General features: G+C 44.1%; 1 protein-coding gene across 1 annotated transcript in view; it reads left to right on the top strand.

The window, feature by feature from the left end:
• Nucleotides 1-27,345, top strand: part of GRIK3 (glutamate ionotropic receptor kainate type subunit 3) — an 861,495-nt gene that overhangs the window by 579,944 nt on the left and 254,206 nt on the right. The window contains exon 9 of the mRNA XM_068269053.1: nucleotides 20,244-20,357. Coding sequence (XP_068125154.1) covers nucleotides 20,244-20,357 — 114 coding nt within the window. The remainder of the gene's footprint in view (nucleotides 1-20,243; nucleotides 20,358-27,345) is intronic.

A 27,345-nucleotide genomic window follows, 5' to 3' on the forward strand; every position in this document is an offset into this window, starting at 1 on the left:
AACAGACAGTGCCTTCAGTTCAGAGTGAAAGGAATGTGTTACAGTAAACAAAAGAGATAAGCAAATGAAATGTATACATCATTATTTACCAGCACTTCAGCAACTCTCTCAAACTCATGTTAAAAAACACATGTTAACCGATAGTATCCCTTAAACAAGCTTTCACTGATAATGAATGCATTCAGTTCTATGGAAAGTAAAAAAAAGTGCTGCCTTCTTTAACCACTTGCTGACTGCCCACAGCCGATGGGCGGCAGCAAAGTGGACGCTGAAAGGACCGCAATACGCCTATGGGCGTTGCATCCTTTCGGCATGCCGGGGGAGTGATCGCGTCACTGGTGACGCGCGCTTCCCCTGGCAACTGGCTCCGCCCACCCACGACGACAACCCGCCGGCCGTTCGGAAGTGGCGGCGGGTTGTTAACCCCACGCTCGCCGCATACAAAGTGTATAATACACTCTGTAATGTATACAAAGTGTATTATACAGGCTGTCTCCTGCCCTGGTGATCCAAGTGTCCGAGGGACCACCAGGGCAGGCTGCAGCCACCCTAGTCTGCACCCAAACACACTGATCTGCCCCCCCCCTTCCCCCTGATCATCCAAAGCACCCCTCAGACCCCCCCTGCCCACCCCTCAGACCACTGTTTGCACCCAATCACCCCCCTAATCACCCATCAATCACTCCCTGTCACTATATGTCAACGCTATTTTTTTTGTATTCCCTAAACTGCCCCCTGGGGACTCCTGATCATCCCCCCACCTCTCAGATTCTCCCCCCCCATGTACTGTATGCATCTATCCCCCCTGATCACCTGTCAATCACCTGTCAATCACCCATCAATCACCTCCTGTCACTGCCACCCATCAATCAGGCCCAAACCTGCCCCTTGCGGGCAATCTGATCACCCACACCATCAGATCGCCCACAGACCCGCCGTCAGATCACCTCCCAAGTGCATTGTTTACATCTGTTCTCTCCTCTAAACACCCACTAATTACCCATCAATCACCCATCAATCACCCCCCATCACCACCTGTCACTGTTACCCATCAGATTAGACCCCAATCTGCCCCTTGCGGGCACCCAATCAACCGCCCACATGCTCAGATTGCCCTCAGACACCCCCTTATCAATTCGCCAGTGCATTATTTACATCTGCTCTTCCCTGTAATAACCCACTGATCACCTGTCAATCACCCATCAATTACCCCCGTCACCTCCTGTCACTGCCACCCATCAATCAGGCCCAAACCTGCCCCTTGCGGGCAATCTGATCACCCACACCATCAGATCGCCCACAGACCCGCCGTCAGATCACCTCCCAAGTGCATTGTTTACATCTGTTCTCTCCTCTAAACACCCACTAATTACCCATCAATCACCCATCAATCACCCCCTATCACCACCTGTCACTGTTACCCATCAGATTAGACCCCAATCTGCCCCTTGCGGGCACCCAATCAACCGCCCACATGCTCAGATTGCCCTCAGACACCCCCTTATCAATTCGCCAGTGCATTATTTATAGGGGTGGGACGACGAATCCGGCGAATCCACGAATCCCTCGAATATTGGGAAATATTCGAGATTCGTGGATTCGAATCCCGACGCCATTTTTCACTTTCCGAATCCGCCGAATCCCGACGCTGCATCGCCGCTCCCCCCGCCCGCGCTCGTCCTCCCCCGACCTTCTCCGACCCCCCCGCGCCTCCTCCGTTCGCCAGCATCAACTCACCTGAGCGGAGCGCACAGAGCGGCCGACCTCTCGCCGACTTCCTGGTTCCCCCTAGTGACCGGCTCTTACAATGATGTCATCAGTAAGAGCCGGTCCGGCCACTAGAGGGAGCAGGGAAGTATCGAAGAGGTCTGCCGCTCTGCCGCTCTGCGCTCCACGGACAGGTGAGTAGATATTCATGCAGGGGTGAGCGGAGGAGGCACGGGGGGGGGGGAGCGGAGGAGGCACGGGGGGAGCAGAGGAGGCACGGGAGGGGGCGGAGGAGGCCGGGGAGGGGGGTTGGCGGTGAGTGGAGGAGGCATGGGAGGCCCTTATACCTACCTACAGGCCCCTATACATACCTACAGGCCCCTATACCTACCTACCCACCTACAGGCCCCTATACCTACCTACCTACCCACCTACAGGCCCCTATACCTACCTAAAGTCCCGTATACCTACCTACCCATCTACCTACCTACAGGCCCCTATACCTACCTACCCACCTACAGGCCCCTATACCTACCCACCTACAGGCCCCTATACCTACCTACCTAAAGGCCCGTATACCTACCTACAGGCCCCTATACCTACCTACCCACCTACAGGCCCCTATACCTACCTACCCACCTACCTACCTACCTAAAGGCCCCTATACCTACCCACCCATCTACCTACCTACAGGCCCCCCTACCTACCTACCTACGTAAAGGCCCCTATACCTACCTACCTACCGGCCCCTACACCTACCTACCTACAGGCCCCTACACCTACCTAAAGTCCCCTACACCTACCTACCTAAAGGCCCCTATACCTACCTACCTACCTACAGGCCCCTACACCTACCTACCCACCTACCTAAAGGCCCCTATACCTACCTACCTACATACCTACCTATACTGAAGGTCCCTTTACCTACCTACCTACAGGCCCCCCTACCTACCTACCTACGTAAAGGCCCCTATACCTACCCACCCATCTACCTACCTACAGGCCCCCCTACCTACCTACCTACGTAAAGGCCCCTATACCTACCTACCTACCTACCTACCTAAAGGCCCCTACACCTACCTACCTACAGGCCCCTACACCTACCTAAAGGCCCCTACACCTACCTACCTAAAGGCCCCTATACCTACCTACCTACCTACAGGCCCCTACACCTACCTACCCACCTACCTAAAGGCCCCTATACCTACCTACCTACATACCTACCTATACTGAAGGTCCCTTTACCTACCTACCTAAAGGCCCCTACACCTACCTACCTAAAGGCCCCTATACCTACCTACCTAAAGGCCCCTATACCTACCTACATACCTACCTATACTTAAGGCCCTATACCCTGTACCTATACTGAAGGTCCCTTTACCTACCTACCTAAAGGCCCCTATACCTACCTACCTAAAGGCCCCTATACCTACCTACCTAAAGGCCCCTATACCTACCTACATACCTACCTATACTTAAGGCCCTATACCCTATATACTTATACTGAAGGTCCCTTTACCTACCTACCTATACTGAAGGCCCCTATACCTAGTTAACTACCAATACTGAAGGCCCATATACCCTGCTACCTATACTGAAGGCCCATATACCCTGCTACCTTTACTGAAGGCCCATATACCCTGCTACCTATACTGAAGGCCCATATACCCTGCTACCTATACTGAAGGCCCATATACCCTGCTACCTTTACTGAAGGCCCATATACCCTGCTACCTATACTGAAGGCCCATATACCCTGCTACCTATACTGAAGGCCCATATACCCTGCTACCTATACTGAAGGCCCATATACCCTGCTACCTATACTGAAGGCCCATATACCCTGCTACCTATACTAAAGGCCCATATACCCTGCTACCTATACTGAAGGCCCATATACCCTGCTACCTTTACTGAAGGCCCATATACCCTGCTACCTATACTGAAGGCCCATATACCCTGCTACCTATACTTAGGGCCCCTATACCTTGCTACCTATACTGAAGGCCCCTATACCTTGCTACCTGTACTGAAAGCTACCCATATTGAAGGCACCCATACCTAGCTAGCTATACTGAAGGCACCTTTACCTCGCTACCTATGCCTGGGTACCTATACTGCGGGCAACTATACCATGGATCGCACAATTCTTATGTGCAGGATTCGTTAGATTCGGGATTCGAAAGGTTCGAGATATTCGAGAACCTTTATAGATTCGGATCCGGATTCGGATTCGAAGAAATTGTGGATTCGTCCCATCCCTAATTATTTACATCTGCTCTTCCCTGTAATAACCCACTGATCACCTGTCAATCACCCATCAATTACCCCCGTCACCCCCTGTCACTGCCGCCCATCAATCAGCCCCTAACCTGCCCCTTGCGGGCAATCTGATCACCCACCCACACCATCAGATCACCCGCAAACCTGCCGTCAGATCACCTCCCAAGTGCATTGTTTACATCTGTTCTCGCCTCTAAACACCCACTAATTACCCATCAATCACCCATCAATCACCCCCTATCACCACCTGTCACTGTTACCTATCAGATCAGACCCTAATCTGCCCCTTGCGGGCACCCAATCACCTACTCACACGCTCAGATTGCCCTCAGACCCCTCTTGTCAATTCGCCAGTGCATTATTTACATCTGTTCTTCCCTGTAAAAACCCACTGATCACCTGTCAATCACCTATCACCCATCAATCACCCCCTGTCACTGCCACCCATCAATCAGCCCCTAACCTGCCCCTTGCGGGCAATCTGATCACCCACCCACACCACCAGATCGCCCACAAACCCGCCATCAAACCACCTCCCAAGTGCATTGTTTACATCTGTTCTCTTCTCTAAACACCCACTAATTACCCATCAATCACCCATCAATCACCCCCTATCACCACCTGTCACTGTTACCTATCAGATCAGACCTTAATCTGCCCCTTGCGGGCACCCAATCACCTGCCCACATGCTCAGATTGCCCTCAGCCCCCCCTTATCAATTCATCAGTGCATTATTTACATCTGTTCTTCCCTGTAATAACCCACTGATCACCTGTCAATCACCTATCACCCATCAATCACCCCCTGTCACTGCCACCCATCAATCACCCCCTGTCACTGCCACCCATCAATCAGCCCCTAACCTGCCCCTTGCGGGCAATCTGATCACCCACACCATCAGATCTCCTGCAAACCCGCCGTCAGACCACCTCCCAAGTGCATTGTTTACATCTGTTCTCTCCTCTAAACACCCACTAATTACCCATCAATCACCCCCTGTCACCACCTGTCACTGCTACCCATCAGATCAGACCCCTATCTGCCCCTAGGGCACCCAATCACCCACCCACATCCTCAGAATTCCCTCAGACCCCAGCCCTGATCACCTTGCCAGTGCATTGCTTGCATCTATTCCCCCCTCTAATCACACCTTGAGACACCCATCAATCACCTCCTGTCACCACCTGTCACCCCCTAGCACACCTACTCATCAGATCAGGCCCTAATTTGGGCTCATGATCACTCGGCCAAACCCTCAGATCCCCCTCAGACCCCCTACCGATCACCTCCCCAGTGCATTGATTGCATCTATTTTCCCCTCTAATCACCCCCTGAGACACCCATCAATCACCTCCTGTCATCCCCTAGCACTCCTATCCATCAGATCAGGCCCAATACAACCTATCATCTAAGAGGCCACCCTGCTTTGTGTATGACGAGTTCATAGAAGATTTTATTTTTTGTCAAAAGTTAGCGGAAATTGATTTTTATTGTTTTTTTCACAAAGTGTCATTTTCCACTAACTTGTGACAAAAAATAAAAACTTCTATGAACTCACCATACTACTAACGGAATACCTTGGGGTGTCTTCTTTCTAAAATGGGGTCACTTGTGGGGTTCCTACACTGCCCTGGCATTTTAAGGGCCCTAAACCGTGAGGAGTAGTCTGGAAAGCAAATGCCTCAAAATGGCCTGTGAATAGGACGTTGGGCCCCTTAGCACACCTAGGCTGCAAAAAAGTGTCACACATGTGGTATCGCCGTACTCAGGAGAAGTAGTATAATGTGTTTTGGGGTGTATTTTTACACATACCCATACTGGGTGGGAGAAATATCTCTGTAAATGACAATTATTTGATTTATTTACACACAATTGTCCATTTCAATTGACAAAATTCATGTCTTTTTTGATGAGTATAATAAAACTAAAAATTGCAGCAGCAATCAAATAGCACCAAAAGAAATCTGTATTAGTGACAAGAAAAGGAGGGAAAATTCATTTAGATAGTAGGTTGTATAACCGAGCAATAAACCATTAAATCTGGAGTGGTCTGAATGGAAAAAAAGGCTCTGGTCCTTAAGGGGTAGAAAGACTGTGGTCCTCAAGTGGTTAAAGACCAATTGTGATCAGCAGTGGGGGTTTGACCCTAAAGTGGAAAGTTGGCATTTCCTTCCCCTTCTTGCCCGAGTGCAGCTGCCACCACCGGTCATCACAACAGCACAAGAACTATTTTGGTAAAATTACTTTGCTCACTGGGATAGCTGGTAATAGGAGCTAGGGTTTGTGGCCCTAATTGAACATGTCTGCTCTGGCTGCTTGGTACAGGGGAATCCTGAAACGCCTTCACATTTGCCCAGTGTTTTTAAGCGCCCAATGTATCTGAAACTTATCTATATATCCACAATTATACAGTTTATAAAAAGGCAAAAGACAGGCAATTGCTTACCTCTCTAGAAGATTCACACCATGAATCTAATATGTTGTATAATTCTATCCATTCTGATGTTAATTTATTAAAATGTATACACTATTATAGTGCTACTAGTCTACCTAAGCCATTTAAAAATGGGCTCTAGGTAGTGCAATTACCACGCCACCACTGCCAGTCAGGGCACGGCCACCCTTCACCCTGGCCCGACCTCCTGTCCCAATGGCTCTCACAAAAAAAACATGGATGGACAGACAGGAAAAGTGGATGACACATGGACAGTTAGGTTTTATTCCATAGGACTAGTGACTTAGCCCATTTAAAAATGGGCTAGATCTGTCACTAATGCCACTGCGCGCATGCCCGTGCCTGACCCCCCGCCCATCGCGCACGCATGTCTGACGCACATGCCCGCACCCGCCGCACGCGCCCACTGCACGCACCCATGCACACCCGCCCCTTCTGGCCCCGTCCTCCTAAAGCTCTCCGCAGTGTCACTGCATCTGTCCCTGCACATGCGCAGTGCAAAAAAGCACTGACACAGGGACGGATGCAGGGACATTAGGGTTTTATTAGGTAGGATTGGATTAGTAGTTCAAAGTAATAGATTTTATGATGACTGTGGCTGGATAGTGTGCGGGTTAAGGTCTCTGGTTAAGGAGACCTTGAGTAAGACTCCCTAACACTGCTACTGCCTATAGAGCCCGTCCTAGTGGCTGCAGCTCTGGTGCTTTGAGTCCGCCAGGAGAAAAGCGCAATATAAATGTTCTGTGTCTTGTCTTGTATCTATTGTTTTAATTCTCAAGTAGTAAGAAAACATTTGTAAATTTTAAGCACTAACTTAACTTTTTTTAAATGACCATGATGAAGCGGTAGAGCACCCGTGAAATGTGTTGTCTATTTCTTGTGTTGAATAAATATATTTTTCCATTTATACTAATATGTTGTATATACAACATATTAGAACTATAAGCATAAACTTGAAATAGTTTACAAAAATGTAATTAATAATAAAGTGCAATTGAGTCACATAACTGTAAATTCTATAGATTTCTTTGTATATTTAAAAAAAAGATTATACAAGGTCCAATAAGTTGCTAAGTTTGTGGTATTACCAATTCAATGATCATTCGTAGATTGAGTATTATTTGAAGTAAAATAAAATAAACAGTCAGAAATTATCTAATAAGTATTGGAAAATTATTTAAAAGTGCTTCATATTGCCTGGTATACTATGTAAAATTTAGCACCTAGCACCTTATATAGGTACTTTATATACCACTTAGCACATATTAACCTAGCAATATCTGATACATAGTATACAAGCTTTTTTCTGCAGACTTAGTATATGCACAATTCCTGTTTATTTTACATAGTATACCAGGTACAATCATTTGATTGCTACCTTATCCCCATATTGGTTGTAGTCATGCACCTGTATTTTTATTTCCAGCCCTGTTAGCTTGCTTGAAGAGCCTCTAGAGGAGATCTGTGCTATTCAAGCTCTTCCTTTCAAATAATTTCCTGCTGCCTCCTCCTACTGTATTTATACTCATGCAGTGAAATGATGTGGCTGGGTCTATGAGCAGAGGAAGAGCTAGCAGCAAGAAGTTAGTTAAGCAGGATAGCTCAAAGAGGATGACCTCCTTCAAAGGCTCTTCAAATAAGCTGACAAGACTGGTATCAACATCAACAAGACAGTAGCCAGAGTGCAATGAACATGGACTAAAGCCCACAGTTAACACAAGGAGAAGCACTTGCAGTCATCACCTGTACAGGGCCACTTCTAGCTCCAATGGGGCCCCGGGGCAACAGTAAATTGAGAGGCCCCTTGACCCCCCCCTTCCCCGACCACTGATGGACACCCCTGCCCTGTCTCCATCAGACTAAATGGCCAGCTGTGCTCCCCATTCTCAGGTAGTCTCCCCCTAGTATAGATGGCCAGAAGTGTCCCTCAGGATTAGCTAGCCCCCCTCCTAGAATAGATTGCTAGATGTGCCCCCATGATTAGGTAGCCTCTCCCCTCCAGTAGAGATAGCCAGATCTGCCCTCCCCCCACATGATTAGGTAGCATAGCCCCCCTTCCCAAATATAGATAGCTAGATGTGTCCCCCATGAATAAGTGGCCTCCCCCCATATGCAGTATGGTGGGCATTGCAACAGAAGGACCAAGGGTACTACTCACCTGTCAGCATCGTCGGGAAGTCCAGAAAGTCTTCTCCACTTCAGACAGTCACAGCGTCTCTTCTCTGACTCCTCCAGTGGTGCAGTACTGAGAAACGCCACTAGAGGGAAGCAGAGAGAAGACGCTGTGACTGAATGAAGTGGAAGACTTCTGGACTTCCTGACAACGCTGACAGGTGAGTAGTACCCTCGGGGCCCTTCTGTTGCGCTGCCAACTGCACAGCATATTGGGGGAGAGCACTCAAGGAGCTCCTGCCTCCTTTCCCTGCCTGCCGCTGCCTAACCTCCCTTACAGGGGCATAGCAATAGGGGGTGAAGAGGTAGCGACCACATTGGGGCCCTTGGGCTAGAGAGGCCCACCTCTCAACCACAGTATTAGCTCTTTATTGGTCCTATGCTGATAATATTCACTTCTATATATGTGTTGTTTTAGTGAGACAGTGCTCCTCTTCCTCTAGTGAAGCCACCTATAGAATTAAACAGAACTGCACATAGTGTAATACTGCTATGATAACAAAAGTACTCTAAAACACCCAAAGTGTCAAAGTGCTTCACTCGTGCTCCAGTGCCAAAATCCACGTCATCCCCTTACAAATGACACACTCACCAGATTCACACCACCTTAAATCCAGGTGGGTCTAAAGCATGGGCGTAACAGCCAACGACTCAGAAGTAGTAGAATTCCACAAGTTTTTAATCCAGTACCTCATAAAATACAATAAAAATTGGACAAAGCATAAAACCTTTGATACATTAAGTAATGCCCTGCACTGAGTGCGCACTCACGTCATCCAGGTGTATTAATGCGCGTATCAGACTCAATAGCCCAGCGGTGTTGCCTCTACTGCGGTGGCGGTGTCCCGTTCCCGCTCCGGCTTCTCTGCACTTGCTTCAAACTAGTTTCCTTTTCGAGCGATGATCCACCCTGCTCCCTGTGACGTCAGACTCTCCTGGCTCCGCCTTACGCGTTTCGTCCCTGCGGACTCATCAGAGGCTTCTATATATGATTAGAATAGCAGTGATCATTAACACACTGTTTTCTATCCCTTTCTTGCACCTCTGGCACTGTGGTTGTCCTTGATTGGTTTTGGTGTGGCGTATCAATTGTTGTGTATAGAGAGCTTGGGGGGGGGGGGGCATTGCAAAACTTGCACTGGGGCCCACAGCTTCTTAGCTACGCCACTGCTCCCTTACCCACACAACAAATGCCGCATACGCAGCTGACCAAATTAACTTGTCTGGGGGGCCCCTATGAACTCTGGGCCTGGGGGCAATTGCCCCCCCCTTGCCTGCATTGTAGCGCCCTGCACTTGTAGAATAGTTTGCAATCAAAAATTAACCGAACAGGAACCAGACTGCAATCAAAGTGGCTCATGAAGTTAGTGATCCTGGAGAACGACACAGAAGATTTCTAGAAAGCTACACAAAATAAAATATCACAACCCCCTGCTTGCTTTATTGGCTGATGGCTGTATCTTTTTATGCACTTGGGTAGTGTGTAAGAAATCTCAAGAGAGTCCTGTGCACATGTGTAGGAGCCAGACTGCTAATCACCTGCTGTTATAGTAGAGCTAGTGTAGCCATAATGAGAGGGGGGCTGATATGTAAGTCACATGAACAAGCAGGTACTAAATTGATACAAAAGCTCATGGTTGTTAAATATTTTAACCTTAAAAAGAGCTAAAACAGGTATTAATGGTAAGGATGAGCCTTTATTTATTTAATTATTTATTTATTTATTTTGCCTAAGTAATTTTCGCATGAAAATGTGTGTTGTCTATTGATTTGGACGCATTTGGTGAAAGTGTTTTGGCATACAAATACCAATATATGTGCATATTCTCATATGTCTGAAACTGTCTTTTCACATGGCCATAGAGTTCAATGCATTTGGCAAAAATATGTTTGTTTCCTCATGCACATATGGTATGTAAATATTATAAACTGTGCAAAAATGGGAAAATTATGGTGAAAGAAAATTGCTATATCCACCACTAGTTAACTTTTCTGAGCCAAGCCCTGCATGTGGTGCTGCTTAAAACATAGTGTGTACAAGCCCTAACTAGATATTAATTTAACCTTCCAGTCTTCACATATCTTAAGACGACCACGGAGTTCCAGAAAATTAATAATTAACACTGTAAATGCATAAATTCATAAGTGCTGCTGTGACATGAATGCCGATATGGTTAGATCACAGTTTTTATCTTTAGAAGGAGAGAAACAGTGAAAGAAAGTGTTTACATATCTTGTGGAAGATCCAATTTCAAATGTTATGTTTAGCTCATCTATATGATGTTTCACCTCTTTTGAACGTAGGTATTTGAACATAGGTAATTAAAGTCTACATCTCCAGTTTGCTGCCCATTATCACACACAGGGCCGGCCTGCTCATGAGGCGGGGTGAAACTTTTGCCTCAGGCGGCACATTTCTAGGGGCGGCATCCACCTGCCGGTGGGTGCGGGGAGCTGGCCGCCGAGCTGGAGGGGTAGAGGGCAGGACGGGGGTATTGGGCCTAGCGGCGGGGAGGGGGGTCGGACCCCCCCTCCCTCGCCTGGGTCCTCCGTCCTCCGCTCCCCTCCAGCCTTAAATAGATCAGAAGCGCTACTCGTAAGAGGCAGTGGGCGGGGAGGACTCACCTCTTCCTCGATCCAGCGTGCGCTCCACTGACGTCACTTCCTGCAATGCCGCCCACTGTATTGTAAGTGGATGGCGTTGCAGGAAGTGACGTCAGTGGAGCGCACGCTGGATCGAGCGAGGAAGAGGTGAGTCCTCCCCTCCCACTGCCTCTTACGAGTAGCGCTTCTGATCTATTTAAGGCTGGAGGGGAGCGGAGGACGGGGGACCCAGGCAAGGGAGGAGGGGTCCGAACCCCCCCCCCCCCTCCCCGCCGCTAGGCCCAATACCCCCGTCCTGCCCGCTACCCCTCCAGCTCGGCGTCGGGGGCGGCAGCAATAATTTTTTCAATATTTGCCTCAGGCGGCAAAAAGTCTAGGGCCGGCCCTGATCACACATACCTATGAAATAGCCGCCAAGAGATTTAGGTGCAGGGTAAAGCCGATATATGGCTTACCCTGCTCCTGCACAAGTCCCAGCGGCGCTATTTACTATTTCCCCTCCAGGTTGCCATTGACAGTGGGAGAATGATGTAATTCAGCTTCCAGCTACTGCTGGCGGCTGAATTACAATGTTTTAAAAGTAATTTGAGCTCCGTCTTTTGACGGCCCCTAAATTACTCCCTGAGCACCGCTATAGCCGTAGATCCTATTACGGCTTACAGAGGCGTTGGCTGCACCTACATTTCCTGCACTGTTTATACAGCACTCAATTATCACTGCCAAGGTGTAGATTTCGATAACTTGCTGCTGTGCGCTCCTGCTGCTTTTGTCACTCCTGTCACCCTGGGGGTGCTGCAGCCTGCTTGCTCAACTATCCAAATGACAGCTGAACTCCATATGCTGGTCAGGAGCCACTTTCATTGGCTCCTGACTCTGTCATCATTCACTGTGAGCCAATAACAGTGATCAACGTGTAAAAATAAGCAAAGGACAGCTCTGGTCCGTAAGCGGCTAGAACCATCCAGTACTACAATGGCTAAGAATAAACCTTGTTTTCTACTTAATGCACTTTTGATTAAATAAATAAGACCAAATCCTAATTCTCTTAGATGCTAAGCTTTAGTCAATCATCTGACAAGAGTTATGAATGAGGTCCACTAGATAAAAACTCTTTTAGAGTCATCTATCACAAGCAATACGTTATCTGTTCTTCCCTTATCAACAAATCAGTATTCCCTTTGTGTGTTACAGCAGGGATTGTTTTTTGTTTGAATTTGTCAATTAGTTATGGATCCATACATGTCTGATTTTAAAACGTTCAATGTATCAATTTTTTTATACAGATTATTGATTAAAGGGAGATTGGGTGCTGCAGTGAAGCAGATGGATGGGTAGACACACACACAAAATATGTACTGTGTTGAGCAGTATAAATCTAGGATGGCAGTAAATTGATTTCTCAATTATATTTCTGATGGAGACATAGGCCCTCATCCAATTAACTTTGCACCTAGAAGATTTTTTTTAGCAGGTCGAAAAGTACTAAATAGTAGGTATGAAAAGTAATATAAAACTTATTTTGAGGGATTTCTTGTTTAATGGTATTTTATTGATAAGGTTTAAAAATCCCTTCTTGGAGAAAACTGAAGCAAAATGTAAATTGTATAGGGGCCATAGTGTTGCAAGTTATTTTTAAAGTAAACCTGAAGGGATAAAAGGTTCCCATTTGGGTACTTACCTCGGGAGAGGGAAGCCTCTGGATCCTCCTCAGACTCCCCCCATCACCCTCCTCCTCACCATTCCAGCTCTGAGACCCTTGCAAGTCTTGTCAACAGAGCTCACATGCACTGCACTGGCAGCTTGCACCTGTGCACTAGCATGAGGCCAAATGGGCTCTGCTTTTTCCGCCAAGCCTGAGTACTAGCTCCATGCTACTGTGCAGGTGCTAGATATCTGCACCTGGGCAGTGTGTTTTGGGAAAGCTCATTGGGTCTTTGGAATGAGACATAAAAAAATAATTAGACCCCTGGCCTTTAACCACTTCGCGTCCCTGGGCTATTCCCCCTTAAAACCAGAGCAATTTTCTGCATTTCACACTCCTGCCATTCATTAGCCAATAACTTTATCAATACTTATCACACATACATGATCTATACCTTGTTTTTTTTGCCACCAATTAGGCTTTAATTGGTTGTTACTTTTTGCTAAGAATTATTTTATTTTGTATGCATTTTAAAGGGAATAAGGGGAGAAAAATTAAAAAAAGCAATTATATCTCAGTTTTCAACCATTATAGTTTAAAAATAATAAGCACTACTGTAGATTAAACCCACACATTAAATTTGCCTGTTTGTCCTGGTTATTAAAACATTTAAATTATGATCCTAGTACAATGTATGGCAACGATATATTATTTGAAAATAAAGGTGCTTTTTTTCAATGTTGTGTCTTTGGCTTTACCTACAATTTATGTGGCTCTTTTGTATCCCCCACCCCTAGTTAGCCAGATGTGCTCCTGTATATTCCCCCCTCCCCCATAGTTGGCCAGATGTGCCTCTGTACCCCTTCCCCCAGCCCCAGTTAGCCAGGTGTGCCTCTGTAACCCCCCAGATGTGGCTATTTATCCCCTCCCCCCATAGTTATCCAGGTGTGGTTTTAAATCCCCCCCACCTCCCATAGATAGCCAGGTATGTGCCCCTTTATCCCCCCCCCCAGATAGCCAGCTATGTGCCTTGTAACCCCCCATGGATAACCAGGTGTGGGCTCCTTTATCCCTCCCCCTCCCACCATGGATAGAAAGCTGTGCGCCATGTAATCCCCCCCCCCACTCCATGGACAGCCAGGAGTGCCCCTTTATCCCTCCACCTTGCCCCATTGATAGCCAGCTGTGTGCTGTGTAATCCCCCCCCCCACGGATAGCCAGGTGTGGGCCCTCTGATTCCCCCCCCCCTATGGATAGCCAGGTGTGGGCCCTGTGATCCCCCCCCCATGGATAGTCAGGTGGGACCCTTTATCTCCCCCCCCCATGGATAGCCAGCTGTGTGCCCTGTGATCAAACCCCCTCCCCCCCCTATAGATACAGTAGCCAGGTGTGGGCCTCTTTACCCCCCTCCCCCATGGCTAGCCAGCTGTGTGTAAAAAATACCCCCCTCCCCACATATTGATAGCCAGGTGTGGGCCCGTTATAGATCCCCCCCCCCCACATGGCAGGTGCCACCCACGGCCACCCCCCTTGCAGTTACAATCACTCACCTGCACTTGTTCCTGCGACGATCGCGATCCCCTCCATTCAGTACCGCTGTCAGCCTCACTTTGCCGAACGGATCGGGTCCCGGCTTGATGACGTCATCAAGCCGGGACCCGATCTGTTCGGCAAAGTGAGGCTGACAGCGGTACTGAATGGAGGGGATCGCGATCGTCGCAGGAACAAGTGCAGGTGAGTGATTGCTACATTGTGCTTGAGCATGGAGGAAGGAGCGGTATTACAGGAGATCGGGCGGGGGGTGGGTGAATCGGAGCCCTGGGAAGGGATGTATATTTAGTGTAGTTAGGGGGAGGGGGGTTAATGAGCCCAGGCACGTGCTAGCACGTGTGCTGTGCTCATTAAATCAAAGTAACTTATATTCATGTCGTGTGGCTTTCAGGAGCCACTTGCAACGACGTGAATATACTGTAGCTAGGATGTGAAAAGGTTAATAGACCCCTGGCCATTAATAGTCAATGGTGTACCCTTTCTGAGCAGCAACTGACATCAATCTCTCAGGGCCTGTTCTCACTACTGCGATTAGCAGGCAATTCCCACTAATTGCTGAAGCGCTAGCGCTTGTTAAAGAGCTAGTGCTATTTTAACCCTATGGCAGTGATCTCATTGCCGTGACTGGCACCAATTATGAGTATAGCCATTAGCCAATCACAAACGTGTTACCTGCAGCATTTTTTTGCGATTTTGGAGTGATCGCGGTAAAGTGCTTGATAAAGCGCTGATTGCGATCGCTCTGAATCACGGAAGTGTACAGTGATTTTACTGCACTAAATGCGGTAAAATCACTTGCGCAAAACAGTAGCGCTAAGCACTACCGCTTTGCGCTTTTAAGTGTGAATGGGCCCTTAGAGTAGTTCTTTACTAGTTTGGCACAGGTCTCCTTAGATATTTTTGGCCCGTTCTTCCATTGCAAACTGTTCTAGCTGGTCCAAATTGCAGGTTTTTCAAGCATGGACAATAACTTTGAGCACCCACCGCAGAATCTCAATAAGATTAAGGTCTGAGCTCTGTGCGGGCCACTCCAGGATATTGGTTTTAGTATCCCTGAGGAATTGTTGGACTAAATTTGATGTATGTTTTGGGTCATTGTCTTATTGCAACAGACCCAGTGATGACCTAAGCCTAGACTACAAGCAGATTTCTGTATATTCTCCCTCAAACATTTAACATAATTTTCATTTTTCATGATGCCATGCATGTCTTTGGCAATATGAGAAACAGTAGTCCCTCTCAAGTGTTCAGGTGCCCTGCTGATTGAATGTTGTCAGGAAGCCAAGTGACCACAGGTGTTGTTAGGAAGCTAATTAACTCAAGATGTAGTTTCAAAGCTGTTAATTGCTGTAGGTGTATTTTGAAAGCAAACATTCACATGGCGCTAATATTTTTGACCACCCCATTTTTATTATATTTGATATAAAGCAAGCCTAAAATGTATTTTATATTATAAACTGTAGCATTGGTAAATGTTTGATTATATCAAGATGCATCAATGCGGCAAACATTAGGAAGAAGCTTAGGAAAATGTTTGTTCCATCATTCCGGGGGGGGGGGGGGGGGGGATTTGGGGGGCTAATAATTTTAGCTACACCCGTACATGCCGGAATATTTTTGTTTTGTTTTTATGAATGTCCCCACTGTTATCCAAATCATATGATTTGCCACAAGCATTGTAATTCTCTGGAGTCTGCAACTCGTACAGTATCTGCATGGTTGTATACTTTTGTTAAATTGAAGTGGATGAAGGCACCAGCAAAAATATCTTAAAGGGATACTGTAGGGGGGTCGGAGGAAAATGAGTTGAAGTTACCCGGGGCTTCTAATGGTCCCCCGCAGACATCCTGTGCCCGCGCAGCCACTCACCGATGCTCCGGCCCCGCCTCAGGTTCACTTCTGGAATTTCTGACTTTAAAGTCAGAAAACCACTGCGCCTGCATTGCCGTGTCCTTGCTCCCGCTGATGGCACCAGGAGCATACTGCGCAGACCAAAGACCATACTGGACTTGTGCAATACACTCCTGGTGACATCAGCGGGGGCGAGGATGCAGCTGCGCAGGCGCAGTGGTTTTCAGACTTTAAAGTCTGAAATTCCAGAAGTGAACTGGAGGCGGGGCCGGAGCATCGGTGAGTGGCTGCGTGGGTACAGGATGTCTGCGGGGGGCCATTAGAAGCCCTGGGTAAGTTCAACTCATTTTCTCCCGACCCCCCTACAGTATCCCTTTAAGAAAGACCCATAGGATTACAACTCCTGGGACATCTTGTTTGACTCGGATTAATACAGAAACATTAATACAGAAATATTAATGCAGAAACATTAAGTAAAACGAACATCATAAAAATGTTCATATTAAAGTATATTTAAAGAAGAACTGTAGTAAATATAACTTAATTAATAAAATTGCTTATTTTGTTTCAATATTAATGTATAAATGATTTAGCTAGTGTTTGCCCATTATAAAATATTTCCTCATTCTGATTTACCTTCTGAAATGTATCACAGGTGGCCACAACTTTAGTGCTGTTACTGAGGAATGGTTGTGCGTTGTGTATTTAAAGGTGGTCACTAACGGTCCAATTTTCGAAGAAAAGCCATTCGAGCGATTAGATCATTCTGATCGGAAGAAAAATCGTTCACTACACCATCAATGAACCAATCTTTGCTTCCTATCTATCACATCAGACAAGAAAATCCAAATTTTCGTTTGATGAAAATCCAGTTGGACGACCAATCCGATCAGAATTTCTGATCGCTCAAATGATTTTTCACTAGAAATTGGACTGTTAAGCTGAATGGAAAAACTACTGGTTTCCCGATGTGCACTGGAAGAAGAAGGACCCATAGCTAATCAGCCTAGGCTTGACATCACTTGGAAGGGTAGGGCTACAAACCAATAGTCAGAAAAGTTTATAGATACAGGAAGTGTTTCTGATGCGGAAACCAGGATAATTAAAGTAAAAGTGAGCATCTTGAATAATTGACTGCATTCTACATTCTGTCATTACACTGCCTTTTTCAGGTGTTTTTTTTTTTCAATTAACTATTTGTGGGAATGGGTAAGAGGTGCTGGTGATGTACTACTATGTTCATTTCCTTGGGAGGAAGAATGTTTTCGAATTCCACCAAAACTCTACTCTATACCATTACCTCCACCACATTCTGGGCACTAGAGGTGGAGAAGAACCCATTGTCTTTGACATTGAATAAGAGAGCTTTTCAAAGAAGGAATGTTTCCTCCCCTCCCTTGCAGTGTACCACCAGCATCAACAACCATATGACTTTATATTTCTCGGGGACTGGAGCATCATGCTCAAGGCAGCAGTACTCTGAGTAAAACCAGACTGCATTAAGATAAAGGGTTAAGAGGTTTGGAAGTGGTGGCACAATCTGTAATTATTTTTTAAGTGCTATTTAAGAAAAAAAGGGGGGGGGGGGGGGGCTTAAACTCAACAAACTGCTACATCCTAAGATTAATAAAAATATTTTTAACTTGGATCAGATGAAAATCCTGTTTCCTAAGTTTCCCTATTTTTTATGAACCCCACACTTAAAAACACTTAGGGTCCTTTTACACTTAATGCGTTGGTATGTGTTAGTGTGCTTTAGTATGCGTTGGTATGCTTTTTTTCCATAGCAGTGCATTGTGAAAAACGTTTCAGTTAAAATGTGTATAGTGTGAACTGTGCCATAGGAAAACATGGGCATTACTTTGAAAATCAGTTTTATTTCAGTTATAACTGAGAGTAACTGATTTAGCGTAAACGGTGTATCAATAAAAAGCAACACAAAAAAAATTCTTGAAGGTATGGTACTGCACTGCACCAATTTTTACAACTGACCAGGCAAATACACATCCACATTCATTTGACTACTTCTAGACCTTAACACTATTTATAATTGTTAATGTAAGACCTATAATATGTTTTTCTCATCTTATGTATGTATTGCCTTTAAAGCATCAAACAAGGAAAGGAAGGGGAAAAAAGGAAAAATAAGATAAGAAAAAGATATACAGTAACATTTTATTTAACCACTTAAGCCTATCTGGACGAACATTCTCGTCCACATAGGCTGAGCGCACTCCCACCGGCCGCGTGCACTCTCGCTGCCGGCCGTTAGCCCAGCGATCATTGAATGGGATTATAGCTCCTACTCATTGATCGAAGTCCCTCGCAGAAAAACCGACAGCCTCTTATCAGAGGCTGCGGTTTTTCTGAGTTAGATAAAAATTCCCATCCTCATTCATGTTCCTGGAAGCGTGATCATACACTTCCAGGACTTTTTGACTGTAGCCATCTTGTAGCTACATTAAATAAATACCTTTTTTTTTTTACATTTAAAATTAGCTGTTTACCTCCCACACCAAAAATTACCCAAATAAAATTGTTAATAAAAAATGTTTTAAAACATTACATTAAAAAAACATAAAAAGTTACCTAAGGGTCTGAACTTTTTAAATATGCATGTCAAAGGAGTATATTAATATAATTTTTTGAAATTATGGGCTTGTAAATAGTGATGGACACACATTGAAAAAATGCACCTTTATTTCCAAATAAAATTTCGGCGCCATACATTGTGATAGGGGCATAATTGAAATGATGTAATAAGCGGGACAAATGGGCAAATAAAATACATGGGTTTTAATTATGGTAGCATGTATTAAGTTCAAACTATAATGGCCAAAAACTGAGAAATAATGATTTTTTTTCCATTTCTTTCTTAATATTCCTGTTAAAATGGATTTAGAATAAAATAATTCTTAGCAAAATGTATCACCCAAAGAAAGCCTAATTGGTGGCAGAAAAAACAAGATGTAGATCAATTATTTGTGATGAGTAGTGATAAAGTTATTGGCAAATGAATGGGAGGTGAAAGTTGTTCAGATGCAAAAAATGAACAACCCTGTGGGCTGAAGTGGTTAATGTGGAACAGTGTATTCTGTGTGTTTAATGCTTGTTTTGCTCATGGTGGCTGGATAGTGTAATGGTTAAGGGCACTGACACATGAGACCTGGGTTCAAATCTCGGCTCTGCCTGTTCAGTAAGCCAGCACTTATTCAGTAGGAGACCTTTGGCAAGTCTCCCTAACACTGCTACTGCCTATAGAGCGCGCCCTAGTGGCTGATGCTCTGGCGCTTTGAGTCCGCCAGGAGAAAAGCGCGATATAAATGTTATTTGTCTTTTCTTGTCTTGTCTTGCTCTAAATACAGTCTAGATAAGTAGATTGATTCACAAAACGTTCATGCACATAACAAGCAAACAGGACTAAAATAAGGTGAGAAAGAAATACTAACGTTAGCTAGTATACTTTAAGATTTGGGTATTTTTTGTGTGTGTGTGTGTGTGTGTGTTTTCTTAGGATATGCTAAAACCGTATTTTATAGATGTAAAGTAAAAAAAACCTTACCATGTTAATTGTTTATAGATCTTTTTTTTTAGCTTTGTGTACTTTTATATAAACTGCCTGCCTTCAATGTAATTTATTAAATAAATTCAAACCAAATTTTCCTTTTGCTATGAATAGTTCCAGTTTAAACAAATAAAGGGACACATCTGAAATGCTTTTGTGCCACAATACGTACACATAAATTAATGCCAACATATAATAACACTGTGTATTTATCTTGTTTACTGCTGTATGACACTGGGGTTCAGCTGTGCTATAAGGAACAGCCATTAATCAAAGCAGGAAAAAGTGTGGAATACTGCCATTCTGTACTGCCAAGTTACGAGTTTTATCCCTGGTTTAACTGTTTTGCAAGGATAGGGAGTGCACTTTTGTAAGTGTTCTTTTAACAAGATATATTTTTGATCCTTCATAGGTAGGAACATGGAACCTCAATGATGGTCTGAACATCACAGAAGTTTCCAAAGGGCGAGGACCAAATGTCAGTGAGTCACTGACAAACCGCACACTCATTGTCACTACAGTACTGGTAAGAATATTTCAACTGAAAGAAAAATTATACTCTTACACTAAAAAATAATTCAGTAGTGCACTGCTTTCTACTGGACTGAACTAAAAGAATAACTCCAGTATAAATGACACTCATATGGTTTACTTTATGCATTTCTGCACAGCAGCAGTTAATGTAGCAGTTAGTAAATGGGCTTTAAAAATAAGCACAAAACCATAATAAGAAAAAACTTCCTCCTGAAGTGAAACTGCTAACATATTAACTGTAAATGCTTGCAAAATGCTTAAATCAATCAATCAAATTTTAAAGAGGAGCTGTCAGGTATAAGGTCTCAGAGAAAAAAAACACATATATCAGTAGCTAAATATTGGCTGTACTTACATTACATATGCATTTCACTGTCCACGTTTGGATTTCACAGAACTTTTATATAGTATTTGCAGAGAATGATGCTCCTGACAGCTCATGGCAGGTTCCATGTTTGTCTGTCTCCTATGAAGCCAAATGTGTCGTCATGTCCTCCCTGCTTCCTGATGATTCGACTCACAAAAAAGAGCCTAATGGACAACACTACTGTGCAGTGAATATTAATTAGCCATGTGGCTAGGAACAATAGCGGACTCATGCAGTATACTCTGCCCTGAGATTTTTTAGTGCTGTGAGCTGGACTGCATTACAAGCTGCTGTAACATGAACCTGTAACTTCTCACTAGCAGCCGAGGGGAGGGCCCCAGAATGCTTTGCAGTATGTTATGCGGCCTCTCATCCTTTTAAGGGCTTAAGAATAACAGCCTTGCTGTTCAGCACACATCAAAGTAAGAGAGATTTTTAACTTCAGTATTGCCTTTTTGGCTTCCTTCTAAAATGTTTAACACAGGAGAATAGAGGTTTAAATTAGCTTTTGCAGCCTGACAGTTACTCTTTAATACTGGTGTTTTGCTCAAATGTACCCATTATAGAGTAAAAGGTGAAGGTGAATAGTACTGGTTAGGGTTAGACACTATTTTATGAGGGTTAGAGGATAGAGTTTGGGGTCCGGGGAAAGTTTTTATGAGTATCACTTAGGCTTAAAAGGTTGAGGTGAGTCATGAGGAAGGGCTGTCCATTGGGGCTTGTGTGGCAAATTCATAAGCTTAATAAAGGACTGTGTGTTGGGAGGAGAAAGGGGTCAGGTGTTAGAAAATAATTGACTTTGAGGTGAGTTAGATATCTGCATCAAGGAGTTACTAATAGGGAACAGCTTAACTTGGAGGAAGTTAGGGTTAGGCATCAGACATTAGAACAGAAAAGAGCAATGTCCCTTTACCCTTACTTTTTGCATAAACCATTGACTTTCATTAATAAACAGTACTTTTATCATCACTTTTACAAAGGTAATGGCACTTTTGCGAACATATTGGCAAAGTGGAAATAAGTACTTTTTGCCCAAATGTCACCTTTAATCCCTATGCAGCAAATTATCCAGAACAGGAAGTAGGAGGTAGGTTAGAGAAGTACACTCCACTTGTGATGGTCCGTTCTTGCCTAAAACCTTCTGTAATCTCTGATAATGATGTAACAGAGATGATACCATGTTATTACCTCATGACTGGCTACAACTAGTAGCCAACTAATGTCTTGCAATTGCAGCAGTCTTTAGTTTCATGTTGGAGCTTCGTATTGGAATGGAGACAGTGGCTTGAAAACTTTGCCATACACGCCCTTGTTGTTCAGGGCTCTCTTGTGACTCATCAACGTCAACATTTGCCTGCGTACGAGAGGAATCGGCGCGGGAGACTTGGGCGCAGGATACAGCCGGTATATGGCTGATCCGGCTGCTGCACAAGTTCCCGGCCGTGTTAAATACTATTCCCCCTCCAGGCCGACATGGATGGTGGGTAATTAAATAATTTGGCTTCCAGCAATTGGTGGAAGCCCAATTATTGTGTTTTAAAAGTAACTTCAGCTCCGTCTTCTGATGGTGCCGAAGTTACTCCCTGTGCACTGCTATAGCCGTAATTCGTGATTCGTATTACAGCCTATGGTGGCGCCGGCTGCCCCCAAGTCTCCTGCGATGTATTCACTGTGTTCAAATTTGCCTATGTGTGACAGGCTTTAAGTTGCTTATAAGTTATCCTTGGTTTTTTGTAACCCCACAGACTATTATAAGCCTTACAGACCTCTTTGATTGTTGACTGCTTCTGGGTAGAGTAACAACAGTCTTTAATTTCCTCCATTTGTACACAATCTGTTAAACTATTCTAATAAAAAAAACACTTTAGAAGCTTGTATCTTTATTAAGCTTTGTGGGCAACTTTTTTTCTGAGGTCCTTTAGACACCCCCTTTTGTTCAAGCTATGACACACATGTACAGTACAAATGTGTTGTATATGTGATCAGGCTTTAACCACTTGACACCTGAGGCATTTTTCCTCTTGTGGACCAGAGCAATTTTCACTTGTCAGCGCTCCTCCCTTTCTTTTACCAATAACTTAATCACTACTAATCACAGCGTAATGATCCACATCTTGTTTTTCTTGCCACCAATTAGGCTTTCTTTGGGAGGTACAGTATGCCAAGAATTATTTTATCCTAAATGCATTTTAACATAAATAATAAGAAAAAAAAAATTATAAAATGCATTATTTTTCCGTTTTTGAACATTATAGTGTTAAAATAAAACATTCTACTGTGGATAAAAGCCACACATTTTATGTGCCCTTTTGTCCCGGTTATTGCAACGTTCAAAAAATTTCCCTAGTACAATGTATGGCGCCAATATTTCATTTGGAAATAAAGGTGCATTTTTTCAATTTTGCGTCCATCACTAATTACAAGCCCATAAATTAAAAATTAATAGTAATATACTGCCTTGACATAAATTTTTAAAAAGTTCAGTCCCTAAGGTAACTACTTATATATTTTTTTTTATGTAATTTTTTTCCCCCTTTTATAAATAAAAAAAAAAGTTTGGGTATTATGGGAGGGTGTGGGAGGGAAATAGTTAATTATATCAGTCAGTGTGGGGATTTTTATTAAATAAAATGCAATTTTGGTGCAATATACTATTTGGCCACAAGATGTCCTCAGTCGTCATTTCCGATTAACGTACGTAAACACGTGAATCGGAAGTAATCCGTGGCTGTGTAACACAGGAAGATACAATGAATGCCGGCGTCTCGTAGACGCTGGTATTCATTGAATTGGGGACTTAGATTTATGAATGGGACCTGAGGTCCCATTCATTAACTTCCCCTCTAAGCGGCGGTAACGGCGGTGCGCGCGCACGCGCGAACGGGAGCGAGCGGCGGCTGCATGCCGCTGCAGACTTGTTTTCACGGCCCTGCTGCATCCTGTCTTTTTTAAAGGGTCGTGAATATACTGCACGGCATGCAGCAAGTAGTTAAATTAAACAAGGTTTCATACCTGATTTTCATCCCATTTGCTTTGAAACTGGCTTGTAACGGTGGTGGACTGTCAGAGTGGTGCCGCTGGCCTCAGCGTTCAGCTCTGGTGATGTACCCTCGCTAGTACGCTACAATCCATTCTTCATTTGGAGTAAGTGTATATTTTTTTGTGCTGTTTTACATTAATACACCTTACTATGCTGGAGGATGCCCATATGTTTCTCTTTTTGTTTTCATAGTTCATCAGGGTTTTTTTTCTTTCCAGTTTTTCTGTTTTTTTTCTGTTTTTATATAAATTTTTAAGTGTTCACAAACTTTCAAGCACCCCTGTATACTTGACCACAGAGAAGCTCTGCCACTGACTGCCTGCATGGATCTAAGAAAACATAGAGTCGAGATTTAAGTGCTTTAAGTGACATTGCAGGCCTAAAGCAATCCCACAAAATAGTGCATGCAATGTTTAACAGGAACAGTAAAAGCTTACTGATTTTTATTTGAAGCCACTCCCATTTTGATGCATAAATGAGATATACCATTTTTAATAATTAGCAGTCAGTACAGGTTTGTAGGTGACAGCCATATCCCTTGATACAATGTATTCATTTGCAGTGACATTTTTAGTTAGCTGCGGGATTCACTTACTTTCTGTCAAATTGCATAAAGATTTTTGGCCTGTTCGGACCATTTACTCTAATTATATCCATTTTTGTCTAGTTCTAGATTCATAATTTCCTGAAAAAAGGACATGCCCTTACTGTTACAGGGTTTAATTGTATAAAAAAAAGCATGGGATGAGTTTCTTGATTCCTGATTTCCCATTTCATTTCCCATTCCTTATTGTTAATATTGAAATGACTTCCTCAGTGAAAGAGATGTGACCCTAGCAGCAAAAACCACTTTACCATGGCAATTTCACAGCACACAATATTCCATATCGAGGGCACCTCTGGACACAGAATCGATTTAGAAAATAGTTTGCTCTTTAGAATTCACAGTCTGTTTCTAGAACTAAACAGGATTGGAAATAGGCTGAAAGTAACAGTTTTGTGCAGCTACAGATTATTATCCAAAAAAGTATACATTACAACCTTTTAATGGCTATAGCTATTTAAAAAAAGGTGTATGCATTTCTTTTTAATGACAGTGGAAAATTTATAGTAGCCTAAGACTATGATTTATAAAGGCAGTTGGCCCACTAATAATTGCACATTTGCATTTTAGAAACACATTACTATAAATAAAAGGAGCTGGCACGATATACACAGATGTGTACAGCAGATTTTGCAGACACAGTATGTCCCTGTTCTGTGGAGCTTACCATTGAAAACAGCTGTTTGAGTTGCAGTGACCTTCACAAGGTTATTTCTGCAGGTGAAGAGTAAAAAGGAATTGCATGGTACATTCACACTTTGAAAATATGTGGGAAAGCAAGAACGGTTAGAAGTGGGATACCAAGGTACTCACAAAAGTATATAAAAAAATAGCTTCTGCAGCAGAAAATGCCTGTAGATAAAAGCCCAGCACAAATATGCAGCTTTTGCAGACAAATCTATCATATGTGACTGTTTTGGCTGACAGTCGTTAGGCATCCAGCGATAGTTCATTAGAAGGTTCAGGACTCCAAGCTTAAGTTCCAATCTTATAGAGAAGGGAATGGGGATAAAAAGTAGAAAGCATCTCATGAAGAGGACATAGCAATCAGCCCCAAAAAATCCAAACACAAAAACTATTTCTGGGTACTGAAAACTGGGGATGCTTGTACTGATATCAGTCTGACAACTGAAATGATCATAAATGATCATTTCAGTTGTCAAATCCTAAGTGATTTAAGAAGAACATTATTGTTTGTGAGCTTGGTCTCAGCTCATTTTTAACAAATAAAAATAAAAATACTTGAATAGTATAAACATTATGGGCTCGATTCACAAAGCGGTGCTAACCCAGTTAGAGACTTTAGGCGTGATAACCATTGCACCACGCTGGTGAAAAGCCAGTTTAGGCGTGATAAGTTTAGGTGTGATAAGTTTAGGTGTGATAAGTTTAGATAAGTGTAGATAGCGTGCAAAGTCCCGCACGCAAAGCAGCGCCATTAAACTCTATGCAAAGTGCACCAGACTTTGCTAGCGCAAAACTTTTGATCAGCTGTGCACTGCAGTGCTAACGCAGTTGGTGTTTAAACTTATCATGCCTAAACTTATCACACCCAAACTTATCATGCCTAAACTGAGTTTAGGCGTGATAAAGGGCTTTTCACCAGCGTGCTACCTGTTAGCACCCCTTTGTGAATCAGGCCCAATGTGTGTTTTAAAAACCACTTAACAACCAGCTAACGCCGATAGGCAGCGGCTGGTCGTTTGTGGTTTTACATGGAAACGAGCGGCCGTTCCATGTCAGTTCACGGAGGGTATCTCCGTGAATAGCCTGCGAGCCTCCGATCGTGGCTCGCAGGCTAATTGTAAACACGCGGGGAAGAAATCCCCGCTGTTTACATCAATACGGCGCTGCTGCGCAGCAGTGCCGTAAAGGAGATCGGCGATCCCCAGCCTCTGATTGATCTCCGTCCTGTGTCGCCCAGATCCGGAGGGAGAGGGATGTAAGGGGAGGGAGCGTGCAATATCGCTGCGGAGGGGAAGCTCGGCCACACGGAGTGGCGGCGATCAGACCCCCCCAGCAGGTCATCCCCATAGTGGGGAAAAAAGGGGGGAAGTCTGATCACCCTGCCTAAACCACGATCTGTGCTGGAGAGCCCACGCAGCACTGATCAACCAAACACAGCCCGGTCCTTAAGTTGTCAGCTCTGCAATTAGCAACAGATAACAAACTGATTATTTGTATTATACTTGTATTATACTGACAAAATGTAATATTTTGCATTTTATGTGTACATAATTTTGACCTTATTAATTGTGATGTAGGTTAAGAAATCAATTAGAACAGGCAGACCATTACAAACCCCTCATATATCGGCAGTGCCGGGCAATTCCTACATGAGGCAGCAACACAAGAATGAGTAAAAATGCCTGCAGCACACTGCGGGAAGATGAAATCCAGATTTTCTTTTTTCATATATTCAAAAAGAAAAAAATCTGGCAGCTGACATGTTTTATACACGCAGGTCCTTAGTCATAGCTGCGGGAACTTTTAATCATTCTTAGGATAAATAAGAAGTCCTTTTATTGTGCAGTTCAACATAATAAAAAAAAAACATATTGGCAGATCCATATCTGTACTCTCTACATGGTGATCGTGTATTGTATACATGGGTTCATACAGTTTAGAATGCAGAACGCACCAGTGCTGGGCCAAAATTACGCATGAGCGTAATTACGCATCGTAATTCAATGTAAATTTACGCGTAAGCGTTACGCGTAACTTACGGTCTTACGCGTAATTATTTACGCGTAAGACCGTAAGTGGTATCGTAATTACACTGTCTACCGTAATTGCTAGGCATGCGTAATTTTACGAACACTTACGCGTAATTTTACGCGTAATTACTAACGTAAAATCTTTCATTTTCTAAGAGTAGCCAATCAGTCAACATCCTAAGCAACCAATAGTATCTTCTCCCGCCCTGCAGTATAAGCGTACGTTTTGACGCATACGAATGATATGTACGC

Source organism: Hyperolius riggenbachi, chromosome 2 (assembly GCF_040937935.1).
Source record: "Hyperolius riggenbachi isolate aHypRig1 chromosome 2, aHypRig1.pri, whole genome shotgun sequence".
NCBI classification, from domain to species: Eukaryota; Metazoa; Chordata; class Amphibia; order Anura; family Hyperoliidae; genus Hyperolius; species Hyperolius riggenbachi.